Raw genomic sequence first — 15,141 nt, forward strand, 5'->3', positions numbered from 1 at the left:
GCCCTGGATGCAAGGAATCAAGGTTAAGTGACTTGCCCAAGTTACACAACTACAAATATCAAATATCTGAGTGGTTTTGAACTAAGGTCTTTCTGACTCCTGAGCTGGTGCTTCACCTACTGAGTCATAGTTCAGATATTAAAGAAATCTAGGGTGAAAAAAAAAACTGGGGAATTTAGCCTGAAGATGAAAGACTAAAGGGAGAAATGGCAATCCTCAAGTCTTTGAAGGACTGTTTAGAAGAAGAAGGATTTTACTTTGGTACAGAAGGTAGAACTAGAACTGATAAGTGAAAATTGGAAGAAGGCAGATTTAGGTTTACCATAAGAAAGACTTTTCTAATAACTTATTTTTTTTTAGATTTTTCCAAGGCAAATAGGGTTAAGTGGCTTGCCCAAGGCCACACAGCTAGGTAATTATTAAGTGTCTGAGACCAGATTTGAACCCAGGTACTCCTGACTCCAGGGCCGGTGCTTTATCCACTGAGCCACCTAGCTGCCCCTCTAATAACTATTAATATTGTGAGGTATCCTCTGTGGAAGTGATTTCCTTGTTACTGAATTAACCATTCATCACTGACTTTGTAAAACTTTCATAAGAAGTTAGAATTTTCAAAGGTGTAAATATATATTACACAGACTTTAATTGAACACTTATTGTCAAGACTTCTAGAAGGATTATTTCCCTTTCAGGATGATAGAATTGAGCATCAGAATTCAAAAATGGAGTGTTTTAATTTGGGGATCATTCCAACTACATCTTTGAATAATTTCTCAATTCTTTGAGAGTATGACGAGCTCTTATCTTTTTTTTTTTCAGAGTATCTTGAATATAGTTAAGGATATAAAAAAATGAGTTAGCTAGATAATAGGAATATTTTTGTGAAACTAGTATATTCCCAAAGAAGAATTTGGCCTGAAAAAGGGTCATATAAATAAAATAATGCTACATTCTTTTTGCATTTTTAGAAATGTTTTTGGAAAGACAAGCAAATATGGGAAAAAGGTTAGAATCTGACACTGGACTGTTGTTAATATTATTCTTGTCAGAATATCTTATGAGTCCAATCTTAAGAGAATTTATAATAACTATCTCTGAAAAAGAACATGATGGCTCTGCTCATATGATCATCACCATTCTCAATTTATGCATATGACATAATCATCTCTGTTTGCAGAGATGGTTCACCATTTCTCTTAATCACTGCTGTTACCTTTACTCTTTTTTTAAATCAGATTTCTCTTAAGTACACCTTCTTTTAGTAATAATCACTGTTCATATCATTTTGGCTTCACCATTAAAACCCAATGGAAGAGAGTTATGAAATTTCTAGAAACAACAAAGTGAAATTTTTCACTTGCTGCCAAGATGATTACTTGTCCCATCTTTTATACTCACTCTCAAAATAGTCATCTTGAGCATCAATTAAATACTATATGAGGATCCAGTGGTCATTTGCCTATGAGCATTCTGAGAGAAACTATAAGTTGGCCATTTCTTCTGATCATGCTATGGAAGATCATTTGAATTTGATATTTAAAGCAGTATTTGCAAGTTAATTAACCACACTTTTATTTTATTTGCAGAGATAAATAAAAGAGAGATGAAACCAAACCTACTGCAGTGGCATTATATATATAATGCTATCTGTCCAATTTATGTAAATAGTCAAGCAGAATCTGATATGTATAGGAAGTCACTTACTTACCCAGGATTTGTTTGCTCCATCGCTCTGATCCATGGCACAAGGAAGTGAACAATATTTTATATAAACACTAGGTTCTCACATAAAATCACATATCATTGAGTTCTCACAGGACTTAATTTTAGGGGTAAGATGGTTAGGTCAAATGAAGAGAAGAATAAATATGGGAATTCAGATGAAATACTTCTGAGTGAGGTAGAAAAGCTCAAAATGCAGACAGTCTAAAGGATTTCTGATGTGATTTTTATCATGTACAATACTTTGATATAAGTAAATTTCTTTGTATAATGAATTTTGTTTTTCAGTCATGTACAATTCTTCATAACCCTGTTTGGGTTTGTCTTGGCAAAGATACAGAAATGGTTTGCCATTTCCTTCACTAGTTCATTTTGCAGATGAGGAACTGAGACAATCAGGGTTAAGTGACTTATCCAGGGTCACACAACTAGTAAGTATCTAAGGTCACATTCGAATTCAGAAACATGAGTCTTCCTGACTCCAGGTTTGCCACTGTGCCACATAGCTGCCTCTAGGTACAATGAATATTTATCATATAACAAAACTGAGTGAAGAGGTGGAAGAGGATGTGTTTCTAGATAGAAGGGAAAGAAATTCTAAAAGAACAATTATAACTGATTGATCAAACAGAAAGAAAAAAGAATGATAATTTAATTATTTTTCAATGCATTAAAAATATATATGTTAACTAGGATAAGGGAAGAATCTATAAATAAACGCTGTATTCAACTGGGCTGATTGTACATGTTGAAATAGATAAATATTAAATGCATAGTCTTACTTTTTACATTCACACATTACACTAAAAGTAAAGACTAATCTAAATTACTCTAAGAAGGCAGGCAAGTATTTGGGTTGAAAAGGTCAAAAGAATAATAGTATGCTATCAGGTAAAGTTTTATTTTTAAGAAAACTTAGAGCTATTTGAGAGAATGAACTTGCTCTTCTCATTCATCTTTCATCATGGTATCAGAATTACAGATGAAGACATATTGTTACTAAATCACCTCATAACTACAAATCCATGATCCACAGACTCTTTAGCAGGAATGCTTCTGCTCCCCCAGCCCCTCCACACTCAGGAGCAATGTGACATGCATTCAGAAACAAAGCAAAAGCCTACCTGAGAAAGCGACTGTCTGAGTCTTGCCATCTGTGTGCTATGTCCTTGATTGTGATCTTGTTCAGAAACCATCTGTTTTAGTTTTTCTTTCTCAATAGCTATGCTGTTAAAAGCAGACTTCAAAAGGGAATGCACTGATGGGGAAGAGGAATGGAAGAAAGAAAAAAATTAAGAGTTTTTCAGAAAGTTAGAAAAAAAATGTATTTTAGCAGTTCCTACAAATGATACATTAGGATGGCTAAGGGTATCCTGTCACTGTGATGAGTATAATAATTCTTAATTAGGGCAAAGATTATCTGAAAACAAGACATTTCCTTTCTAGTTACTAGGAACCTTTTTCATTTCTTTTGATTAATTAATAATGTAAAATAAATACAATCTAATGAAATGTTATCTTCCAAAGAATGTCTATATTTGAGAAGAAAAAGAATAATTGATGCAAAAAAAAGGGTTAATCAGAGAGGGCAATTTCAAAGTCTAGAATAGTGATTAACATTCAATACTTAGAAATTGCTTAGAAGTGGGAAGGGGTGGAAGAAATAAAGCTTTAACTGCACTATCTGTAAACTATAATTTGTATTTTTTCATCAATTCCCAAAAGCAGTCCACTAATTAGTCAATAAGTATTAAATAGGTACCATTGAGGATGCAAAGAAAGGCACAAAAGTTCCTCCTTTGAAGGAGCTCACAGTCCAGTGGGGGAGGCAATATGCAAACTAAATACAAAAATAATGGATGAAGAACAAATGGGAGTAGGGAGAAGACAATGGCATTGAGGAAAAACTTTTTGCATTAGAGAAGTTTCCAAGTAGAAGATGGGATTTTACCTGGGACTTGAAAGAAGACATGGGGGTAGAGATGAGGAGAGAGTTCCAATAATGGGGAACAGACACTGAAAATACTTAAGAATATGGAAAGGAGTCTGAGAACCAGCAAGAAAGCCAATGTTTTGCAGAGTGTAGAGGGCAGGGAGGGGATGAGGTACAAGAACTCTGGAAAGATGAAGAAGTTGGGTTGTGAAAGGTCTTCAGTATCAAATACAGGATTTTATATTTTTTCCAGGAGGGAAGGACCTCTAGAACTTTGCTTTGGAATTAAGAGGGGTATAGCTTCATGCTTTGAAATGGGGAGAAATTTGCGGTGGTTCTGTCTCAGTCTGGAGAACTGCCTTGCACAACCGTTCTAGAACACAATGTGATTTAATATGGAGTGCTTGATCTAAATCAAATGAAGTAAAGAAATTTTTAAAAATTAAAAAGAAATGGTAAAAATCTCTGGATTTCAATGATTTTGAAAAACCAGTTGTTGAGGAATTGTGTCCCTTGTGAAATCTTATTCAGACTCTGGAACTATTTTCATTTATACAAAAAGAGCACATTGATTTAATTTACTTGAGAAACCAAAAAATAAAGATAAAGTAGTACTTAAATAATTGGATCGTTTAAAAAAAGGTGTTTCTGATTTCAATGGCAAACCTAAATGAAGTATAAAAAACAAAAGATTGCCATTTTTTGTTTTTTAGTTTTTGTAAGGTAATGGGTTAAGTGGCTTGCCCAAGGTCACACAGCTAGGTAATTATTATTAAGTGTCTGAGGCTGGATTTGAACTCAGGTACTCCTGACTCTAGGGCCAGTGCTCTATCCCCTGTGCCACCTAGCTACCCTAAGACTGCCTTTTTTAAAAAATGGCAATACTATCTTATCATCTCCAGCCAAACATTGGTATTTTGCATCTGTTCAGAGGTTCTATTCCAGTGGTGAAGAAAGAAGAGGAGGCCTTGAAACAAGAAGCAGCCTTAAAGAAAAGCAGAATTTCCCTATTTACTTTTTAAATGGTTATTTCTAATGAATTCATCTAACTTCATCTAACATTGCCTTATGCTTCTAAATTGTACCAACTTCCAAACCAGCCTGAAAAAGAAAAGTAAAAGGGAGTAATCTGGAAAGTTAATTCATAATTGGATATTACTGTTAGCATCTTAATGTTTTTAAAGCAAAGTGTGATGGGATGCCAGCAGTGTCTCCAGAGAAACAAAGCTCTAGAATGACTCATTCATGTAAAGCAAATATTACAAAGCTATAGCTGTCTGAGATTTTCAGTACCATCCAGGTAACCCCAAATCATATTAAAGATGACTGCTATATACAGACTTAGAAAAAATCCAATATCCTGTATCTAACAGAATATTTTGCAATTGATGGTGCAATGAGATATTTGTAAATAACATAGTACCTGTCACATCTTAGGAATTTAGTAAATTCTAGTTGCCTTCTCTTACCACTTTCTAAATATGTGTTGAACTGAATGGTATCTAGAAAAGACCTTTGCATTGTATATGAATTGTAGATTACTGAAGCTGCTTGCCATTTTCTTCTCCAGTTTATTTTACACATGAGGAAAATGAAGCAGAGTTAAATGACTTGTCTAAGGTCATACACATAAGTCTCTGAAGCTGGAATTGAACTCCAGGTCTAATGCTCCAGTGTACCAGTTTCCCTGTATAGGAATTAGTATTTTACAAATTCTCTAAGTCCTCCCAGATTCTTAGTGGCAGAGGCTAGATTTGAACCAAGATCTTTTGACTCTTAAATCCATGGATGAAAGACACTAAGATAAGTCAGATAATGATTTTAAGGTATCTACTTCCCATAGTGACACTTGGTTCAATCAAAACAGAACCTGTGACATTCATATTCCTGGTTCATTTTCTTTTAGTTTATTTTTTCCTAGGGTCCCTACCAGATCTTCCTATGTTTTGCATATAGTGGATATGTAATTGAATTACTTGTCCAATTATGATGAAATAGAGACCAAACAAATACTGTGATTTTCCCACTGTGTGAGAAAATTGTTCCAAACTAATATAATACAACTATATATTTTCAACATAAGATGACTTCCGTGGAAAGGCATAAAAATAAAATATATTTTATGATACAACTAATTAACACTGTCAACATTCCTGCCTAAGATGAAAAGAGAAATGGCAGAAAGGGGGCCTTTGATTGTCAGAAATATGAATTAATAGACTTTGTCATTTAACTTCCTTATATGTATGTGCCTCTATATTAGTATTCTCCATGTATATGTACCTATTTTTGCCACTGCTTTCTAGTATAATTATAAAAGAGTATACCCAAAGTTTGTAGAAATTTTCTGGCATGACTGTCCATATTATGCAATTTTAGGAAATGCTTTTGCTTTGAAAAACAAAAGAGAAAAGGAAGGAATGGAGAAAAAGAGGGAAAAAAGGGATGTGTGTGTGTGTGTGTGAGAGAGAGAGAGAGAGAGAGAGCAAGAGCGAGAGCGAGCACACAAGAATGACCAACTAACCAAGGAAGAGTGCTTTTGGAGAAGGTCCATTAGAGACCTGGCAAGTTACCTTTCTGAGCAATGAGACAAAATTCTTCTTGAAGCTTTGTGTAATCTGTGGAAGTTTCCAGGGGGTCAGCCAGGTGGCTTGGAGGAGTCTGAAATTCAATATCTGCACAAAGGTTGGGATTGGAGGAATGCAGCCGAACAGGTGACATTGTTGCACTGAAAGGAACCTGAATAGAAAACCCAAGAATTAGGAAATACAAGTATCTCATTCTGCCATCTTCTGACATGTATCAAATTGGACGTTTTTGCACTCTATACAAAATACAAGTATTTTTTGGTAGACAGCAGACTCTGAAGACAATTGTACTCTTCACTTTTAAGGATCACAATACTTTCATGGATTATGTTTTCATTACACCTCAGCATTTGAAAAACTTATACACTGAAAATAAAGAGCAACTGTTGGCTGACAGTGAAGGAGAGGATTTTGATCACTGATTATTATACACAGTGAGATGCTCAGAAACGAGTCAAGGACTGAATCAAGAGTCACAATGTTAGATTGGTATATATGCTTGTTTCTCTTTTTCTTGTTTTTCTTTCTCTGAGAGGGCCCTCCATGTCAAACTGGGTACATTGACTCAGGAACATATTAGCAATCATGGAAGCACTTGCCTTCTAATGATAAGACACAAAACAAAAACAAGTATTATGGTTGTCCTCTGTGTGGACCCAAAGTAATATAATACAATCATAAGGAAATATGAATTTCAAACACAAAATGATGTCATAGTATATATTTATATATATTACACATGAATAGAATGGAATGCATTGCATTTAGTCAAACACCTTTTAGTCACACTTATATGACTCTATAAACATAAAGTTTCACATTGCAAAAGATTTTTCCAAGGGGCTAGCAGTGTTCCCATATTCAGATTTATAGGCTCATGGGATGAGCAAAAGCTTATTTCCTCTTCCTTAAGTGTTCTCTTCCTTAAGCTGCCTCATACTTCCTAAACATAAATCAAAACCTTTTGGAAAGTTAAATCATATAGTTTTCTTTTCACCATATTATCTGTAAATCTCTGTCCAATTCTAATTGGGCAAAGTCTCAAAGAGCTGCATTCATATTTTTTCCCTCAAATATTAAAAGGGAAGATGATTCACAAAGGACTTCCAACAATGGTCTGCCAAAACTAACTTTTATTTTATCTTTGTTTACATTTTAATTTAGAACCTAAAGTTTCTCTGTTTCCATTTTTTAAAGAACTTTTCAAAAAGGATTTTAATGCTGGTTTGATGATACTTGTTGCTGTTCATCCTTCAGTCTGGAAGAGGATCTGTGATATCAGGGGGGTTGTTCTGACCTGCACATCAATATTATTGCAGAGAGGTGTTGGACTTGTGATTTCATTGGTTTAGGACACTCCCCATGTAGAAAATCTCTGTCCTGATTCAAATTTTCAATTCATCTGCAATTTATAATATAAAAAAGTTGCCTTGGGCATACCTAATGGCGAAGTAACTTCCTTATCACATAGATATCATGTTAGAGACAGAACTCTAGTGCTTGTATGATGCTAAAGTCAGCATTCACTATATCATACTACTTTCATCTTCATTATATGCACACATAATATCTTTATTAACAAGTTGGATAATTTTTCAAAATTATTTTCTGATGTTTTAGAAATACACAGTGCACTGAAGGATTATGAAGGGAGAACATTGTATTTCAAAATGACATAAAACTGATGTTACTATACACCAAATGTTTTTTCTTTTAATAGTTACCTGAATTTTCTTACTTTATTAATGTAAAATTTACAATATAAATATATTAATATATATTACATTAATATTTAATATATTTTAATTTATAAAAATTTTATCCTATATTTGCAAATATCAAATTTATATGCCTTAAATTGAGTGACACTGTCAAGAATATGTTACTATCTTATCTTTTTTTTACAAACTTTTAGTAGATGGATCACAGAAGTACAGAATTAGAATGTCATTATATAGTTTATCCTATGCTATAGGATGATATAGAGCAAATATGCTATTATAGCCCATGCTATATACCTGGAACTTTAAAAAAATCTAAAAGAATTGCCCAGAAAAATGTCTTTTATTTGCTATTTATTCTTTTTATATTTTATCTCCTGATGAGGTATCTCAATCTCTTTCATATAATTTTTTTCCCCTTATTGAGTGGAACATAATTGAAGAAATCAACTATTTATGAATAAACTGAAAAGAAAGTAACACAGAGGAAAAAGCACAAAAGTCATTAAATGGCTGTTCAGCCTTTGCCTGAAGACCTCTAATAAGGTAGGGCCTCCTATTTAGAAGGCAGCTTATTCCATTTTGGACTAGTTGTCATTGTTAGCAAATTTTTTCCTAACATCATGATCAAATATACATTTTTTTCCAACCTCCACTCTTATTCCTAGTTCTATCTTCTTCGGTCAGAAAGAACAAGACAATCTTTCTTACATAGGAAAACTTTTTATGTACTAGAAGGCAGCTATCAAATCTCTCCTGAGTCCTTTCTTCTTCTTCTGTTGAGCTTCTGTAACTGATCCTGATATGGCAGACTTGAGATCCCTGCTAGTCTACTTGTTTTCCTCTTAACATTCTCTAGTTTTTGAATATTTTTCCTAAAAATGGTATGTCCAGAATTTACTGTTCTGACTAGTGAAAAAAATGAAGTGTCTATATAGAACATAATTATATATGTGGATAAATATGCATATATATGTTTAAATTATATCTACACAAATAAAAATAAATTTTATTTAATTGCATATCCTTTCCAAGGTGAATCCATTTAGAGGGATCCTATTACTGACAGTACTTGAAATGACTGTCATTTCATTAAAATAACTAGTAAACATTAATTTCAAAATTTTAATTTATTTTATTCAAGCATTTACAAAACAGATGGTGAAAAAATGTCATCTATCTTCTTACACTGGCCAAGTAATTGCTAAATTTAATAATCAAATGCAAGTTTTAGATAATTAAAAACCCAGATATATTACAGAATCCCATAACTCAATAGTTTAACTAATTAATCAACCCCCAATAACATAGCAGCCTTTTTGTTTTCTTAATGCCGAAGGTTTTCCATAAAATATATATATATATTTGGGGGGTGGGTTTGTAAGGTAATGGGGTTAACTTGCCCAAGATCACATGGCTAGGAAATATTAAAGTGTCTGAGGCCATATTTGAATTCAGGTCCTCCTGACTGCAGGGCTGATACTCTATCCACTGCACCACCACCTAGCTGTCCCCATATAAAACACTTTAAATGGGACTAGCAGATACCTTGTCAACTTATTGTATTATGATAATCAAAAGTCACAAATAAGGAATTAACCTCTAGAAAATGTTACTTAATATAATTCAGATCATAAACTTAGTATTCTATATATTGGGAAAATGGAAGATTTATGCTCCATTGGTGAAAGAAATATTCTGCTTTATATTTCATTCCTTAAATCATTTTTGTTAAACTGTTCAGTTTATCCTCACAATCTACTCCCACACAGTTTCAGAACTTAAATCTTAGTTCACTGTCCTAAACACTCTACATCCTATTTAAAATTCCAATTTAACAAGCTTTACTCCTTTAATATATCTTCAACTTTTTTGTCTTAGACTTCTCTGGGTCTCATTCTAACATCTCTCTTTTAAAAAATTTTTTTAAAAATTGCCTAGAAAAATGTCTTTTATTTTTGCTGTTTATGCTTTTTATGTTTTATCTCCTGAAGTGGTAACTCAATTTTTTTACATAATTTTTTCCCCCCTTACTAAGAAAAATTGAAGAAATCATTTGTTTATGGAAAGAATTCTAAGGAAGGAGACACAGAAGAAAAAAAACACAAGAATTGGACACTGAGATCCCAAAGTTTGAATACAGGCTCTTCAACTTTCTATTTGCATCCAGTCCTATAACTTCTCTTGACCTTAGTTTCCTCACCTTTAAAATAAGGCTACTGGAGTAAGCAACCTCTAAAAGACCATCTGATTCAAAATCTATGATGCAAATTCCTTTGTCCATTTAGAGTTCCCACCTCCCATATCAATACATCTTCTCTTTTCCTCTATCTTGCTCAGAGATGTTTCAAATAGCCACACCATAATTAAAACAAACAAACAAAAAACCCAAAACCAACTAGATAGAACCTAGCTATGACAACATGATTTTTCTTTGGAAAATAGAGTTCAAATAGAAAAACTTTTAAAAACAATGTTCTAGAAACAAAGAAAACTTGAGGAAAGGCCACTAGAGAAGATTTGACATTCAAGTCTATTTCCTCCCCTAGAGCTGGGGGTGAGGAAATAGCATTCCCCATAACATACATGCACATACATGTGTGAATATTGGCATAAAAGAATACAGAGGAAAGTCATGCTATAATTATGTTGAAGAAAAGGAATGAAATAAGGCTGTCTCCATCACATAAAGATGGAAAGGCAACTTCAGGGAATCACAGATTTACACTTTGTTTATACAATTTCCCATCTGTATAAGAACTATCCCTTGAGTTTTAAATCCACTCACTGTTGTAGCCACTGCTGCTGCTAGCCTCTGCCGGCGCCGGTTGGTGCTGAATTGGCCCTTCGGAGGTGGCCCTTCCTGACAGTGAATGGAAGAAGAGAAGGGAGGAGATAACAAGGAATGGGAAAGGAGATAATGGGATATGGGAGAATGAAAGATGATCAGACAAGGGAGAGGGAGAGTCTTTAACTGAATTTTACTTTCACCAACCCTTTACATTAAGAAGAGTTTGATAGCATTCATGCAGGTGAGGATAACTTGCTTATTCTCACTGCAAGATGCCTAAACATCTGAAGTTAAATAAGTCCCTTCCCCCACCCTATTTGAAGCATTATGAATTGATGTGTAAACTCTGAGATTAAACAAAAATTAAAAATAAATTTGACCATTATTTTCATTCCTTAATGTGATGTTATATGAAGTTGGAAGGTAAAGATGCTATGAAATACCTAAAGGTTCAATGAAGTTTAGTTTAAAAATCACACAATCTTAGATAGCTTCAGTAGCTGATTACAGTCTACTATGAATGGTCTCCTAGGAGCCTAAAGAAACTTCCAAAGTTGGGAAATGTGGAGATAAAAGCTCCACTCAAGAAAGATTCTTTTTTTTTTTTAGGGTTTTTTTTTTTTGCAAGGCAATAGGGTTAAGTGGCTTTCCCAAGACCACACAGCTAGGTAATTATTAAGTGTCTCAGGCCGGATTTGAACTCAGGTACTCCTGACTCCAGGGCCGGTACTCTATCCATTGTGCCACCTAGCCTGCCCTCAACAAAGATTCTTGTTCTTTCTTACTACCTAAAAGTAACTAGGTACTTTAAATCCTAAAAATTTTTCAGAGTACAGAGATACATCATGAACTCTCCTCTATATCAGTAATTCATCTTTGAAGTTTGTAGCTATAGAACCCTGAAAGATTTCACTCGTGCAGTAAATGACCATGCCTTTCCCCTCTATATTTTGACAAGAAAATTGACTCCTGAATTTTTCTATGGCCCTTCCCAGCTATGAGATCTAATTGTATTCTCTCTCTCTCTCTCATTTTTTTTTGTTTTTGGCAAGGCAGTGGGGTTAAGTGACTTGTCCAAGGTCACATAGCTAGGGAATTATTAAGTGTCTGAGGCTGGATTTGAACTCAGATCCTCCTGTCTCCAGGGCTGGTACTCTATCCATTGTACCACCTAGTTGCCCCTAATTGTCTTCTCAATATAACCTCACTTCTTGAAATGACCTGACAGATTATTTTCTCTGAATTTTTAGCATTAAAAAAAGAAAATCAGCCTAATTTATTTTATTTACTGTGTTTATAGAATAAACAATTGATTTTAGGAAAAGGGAATATATAAATAATTTTAGCCTAAATTAGCCTAAATAATTTTAAATAATTTTAGCCTAATTTGTCCTTTTAAGTACTCCCTTTTCTCTCCTTCCTCAAAAAATTTCTGCTTGTGTATATGTTTATATATACACGTGTATATAGTAAGATATACACGTATACATAAATGTATAGTTATATACAAAAAAGAAAATAATTTATTTTTCATATAAAATTCCTAATCTAGAATTCCCTCACACTTAAGGTATCAAAAGGAGCAAAGAACCTATTTCTGACCATAAGTTGACATTGTAATTTAAGTATCTATAAGTTACAGAAGAACTGGAAGTGAGTCACCCACATCTAATGATTCGTCTTCTACTGGTCATGGTCTGCTTCCATTATAGCACTATCCCTTTCCCGGTAACCCAGTACCCCAGTAACCTAGACATCTAGGTGTCTAACTAAATTCATGCTGCTAAAGAAACAAATATTATCAACTTTATCTCACACTGGAGCTTTCTTCCATATTTCTGGGAACTACTTAAAACATCCACAAATTGGAATCGCATGACAGTCTTGAGGTTTCATTAAAATAATCAAAATGTCAACTGTGGGAGATAGGAAGTATTTCTCCAAAACGCTTACTCCCACAGGACTTCCTAGAACAAATTCTCCTTTCTACTGACTCATGTATACTAAGCCATAAGGGGCCAAATGGCTTCTTAAAGAAATGTGTTCATTCACATATATAACAACTAAAGAAGTCTCTTGCAATGATTTGACCCATTCAGAAAAGAGCACAATCACCTAAATCACCCATGCACACATTACATTCAACTCCACACTGACCCATCTATTAATCTGAAATATAATGATATGCTTCATTAATTCGCTCAAAATGACTCCTGCCACAGCTGTGCTAAATGTAATCCATTATAAAGGACCTGAAAAATCCAGATGACCCTCAAAATAACAAACACTAGTAGGAGATAGAGGCTGTGATATGCACCTAGAATTATCTCAAATTAATGGATTTATGGAATAACATTAACCAATGTGACCTTGGAAGATCAAGGCCAGCATATTAAGGATAACACAGGGAATAGGTGATAGAAACAGAATTCTCAATCTTTTAAAGATTTTTACAACAGTTAAAGAGTATATGACTAAATATCAACCTTAAAAATGCCTGGAAAAAACAGGTGAAGCAGAGTACAGAAAAATGTATTGACTTCCTAGTAAACCCCAAACTCAATTTCTAAAGATCCATATCTAGCAAAACAAAAATACTGATGGCTCAATTTTGTCACTTTATTTGACTAATTTTCAGCAGTTTCCACAGCTCCAATTCGCTTTCCCATACATTAAGATGGGTGGGAATGAATAAGGAAACTGTCCTATCTTTAAAAATTGTTCTCTCTGAAGATTTATAACCCAAAAGAAATCCACAGAATTTAACTTCTCTTCTTCATTTGAAATAAAGTATATGACTATGAGTGAGAGATGTTTAATAGAAGGAAAAAACTTGGCATCTGTATTCACTTTTCTTTAAAAAAATCCATGAACTACAAAAAGGAATGTCAATAGCCCTTGCAGCAAGGAAACTAGGCTATGTAGGACTATCAATCGAAAATCAACACCATTCAGCAAATGGTCTGTAAATGAGGCAGCTTGGAAAGACAAGATTTGAATTTTTAAATATGTATATTAATTTGGTATTTTCTTCTTTTGTTTGTTTAATGTTGATTCATGAAATGCATAACTTTTCTCAACTAAGCAGTAGGCATTTGCAGTTTTTTTATTTGTTTGTTATTTTTTGCTTTGAATCATAAAATGCTTCAAAAGCTCCCAGGAAGTCAAAGTGCCAGAACTAATCTTACACCATTTTTCTCATAAAATTATTTGAAAGTATTTTAAAGGCATGAATTTTATGAATAAAAGGAGAATCACACAAAAATGATATAACAAAGGAAAACAGATGGACTTTTCTGACAGAAGAAAATGCAACTCTTTAGTATTTCAGAAGATTTACTTTCTATAAATCAGATTAGTAGGCAAGCAAAAGAATGTTAGTTATAAAATCAGTATTGCAACAAAATATTAGAGGGTGATTGTTATTTGTAAAACAAATAACAAACAAATTCAAACATAATTGGAAAATGTGCTCATAACAGAATGGTACCTTTTGTGATGTTCTGTTGCTTCAGAAAATCAAGGGAAAACTACTCTTTAGAGAAAAATTTAGTATAATTTGTTCTCACCATGAATTCCCAATAGTAAAACGATTCCCAATTGTAAAACAAATAAAATTTTTGAAAAGAAATATTTTTTGTTTCTTTATATTAATAATGAAAAAAGAAAAACTAAAAGACAAGCCCTAACATTCTTTCACAGTAGTACTGAGCAATGAATATTAATACAAAGCATGTTGGTTGATGAGTAAATGATTCTGCAGAGGTCCCTTAGGATGTAGAATGCTATAACTCACTGAAAACACAGGAGCTTTCTATTTTAAATGTCTGGAAGAATTCATCTATAAAATGAGATATTCAATATCTCTTCTATTTAATAATGAATAAATAACAATTTTACAAAAAACAAATTAAAAACCATAGTTTTACTTTCTATGACTAATAAGAGCTTAGGTATAAATGTCTAAAGTTCAATTCATTTTTGGGTACCAAGATTCCAAGAGTCTAAAAGACATGAAGGAAGGAAAAGCCCATATTGACTACAGATTAAAAAAATTGATCACTTTTGATAAATAAAAGTTTAAAACAAGTTTTTATGATTAGAATACTGATATGAAAACTAACTAAATTCAAAAAAACTTCTTGGAATTTGCAGTAAGAAATAAAAGAACTATTCAAACATAATTGGAAAATGTGCTCAATAACAGAAGGGCACCTTTTATGATGTTTCTGTTGCTTCAGAAAATCAAGGGGAAACTACTCTATAGAGAAAAATTTAGTATAACTTGTGCTCACCATGAATTCCCAATTGTTTTTCTCATTGTTAATTTTTTTATTCTCTTACCATAATAACATTTAAGATTAATATAATCACCAAGCTGTCCAC

At 33.3% G+C, this 15,141-nt stretch overlaps 1 protein-coding gene across 13 annotated transcripts in view; it reads right to left on the reverse strand.

The window, feature by feature from the left end:
* OSBPL6 (oxysterol binding protein like 6) overlaps positions 1–15,141 on the reverse strand; it is a 277,275-nt gene that overhangs the window by 49,254 nt on the left and 212,880 nt on the right. For 10 of the 13 annotated variants that reach the window (XM_074215615.1, XM_074215621.1, XM_074215622.1 and 7 more), the window contains 3 exons: positions 10,753–10,827; positions 6,229–6,394; positions 2,847–2,980 (listed from right to left, as the gene is read on the reverse strand). In XM_074215615.1, the coding sequence (XP_074071716.1) occupies positions 2,847–2,980; positions 6,229–6,394; positions 10,753–10,827 (375 nt within the window). The remainder of the gene's footprint in view (positions 1–2,846; positions 2,981–6,228; positions 6,395–10,752; positions 10,828–15,141) is intronic. The other 3 variants (XM_074215625.1, XM_074215618.1, XM_074215623.1) reach the window with 1 other exon arrangement.

Source organism: Macrotis lagotis, chromosome 1 (assembly GCF_037893015.1).
Source record: "Macrotis lagotis isolate mMagLag1 chromosome 1, bilby.v1.9.chrom.fasta, whole genome shotgun sequence".
Lineage (NCBI taxonomy): Eukaryota > Metazoa > Chordata > Mammalia > Peramelemorphia > Peramelidae > Macrotis > Macrotis lagotis.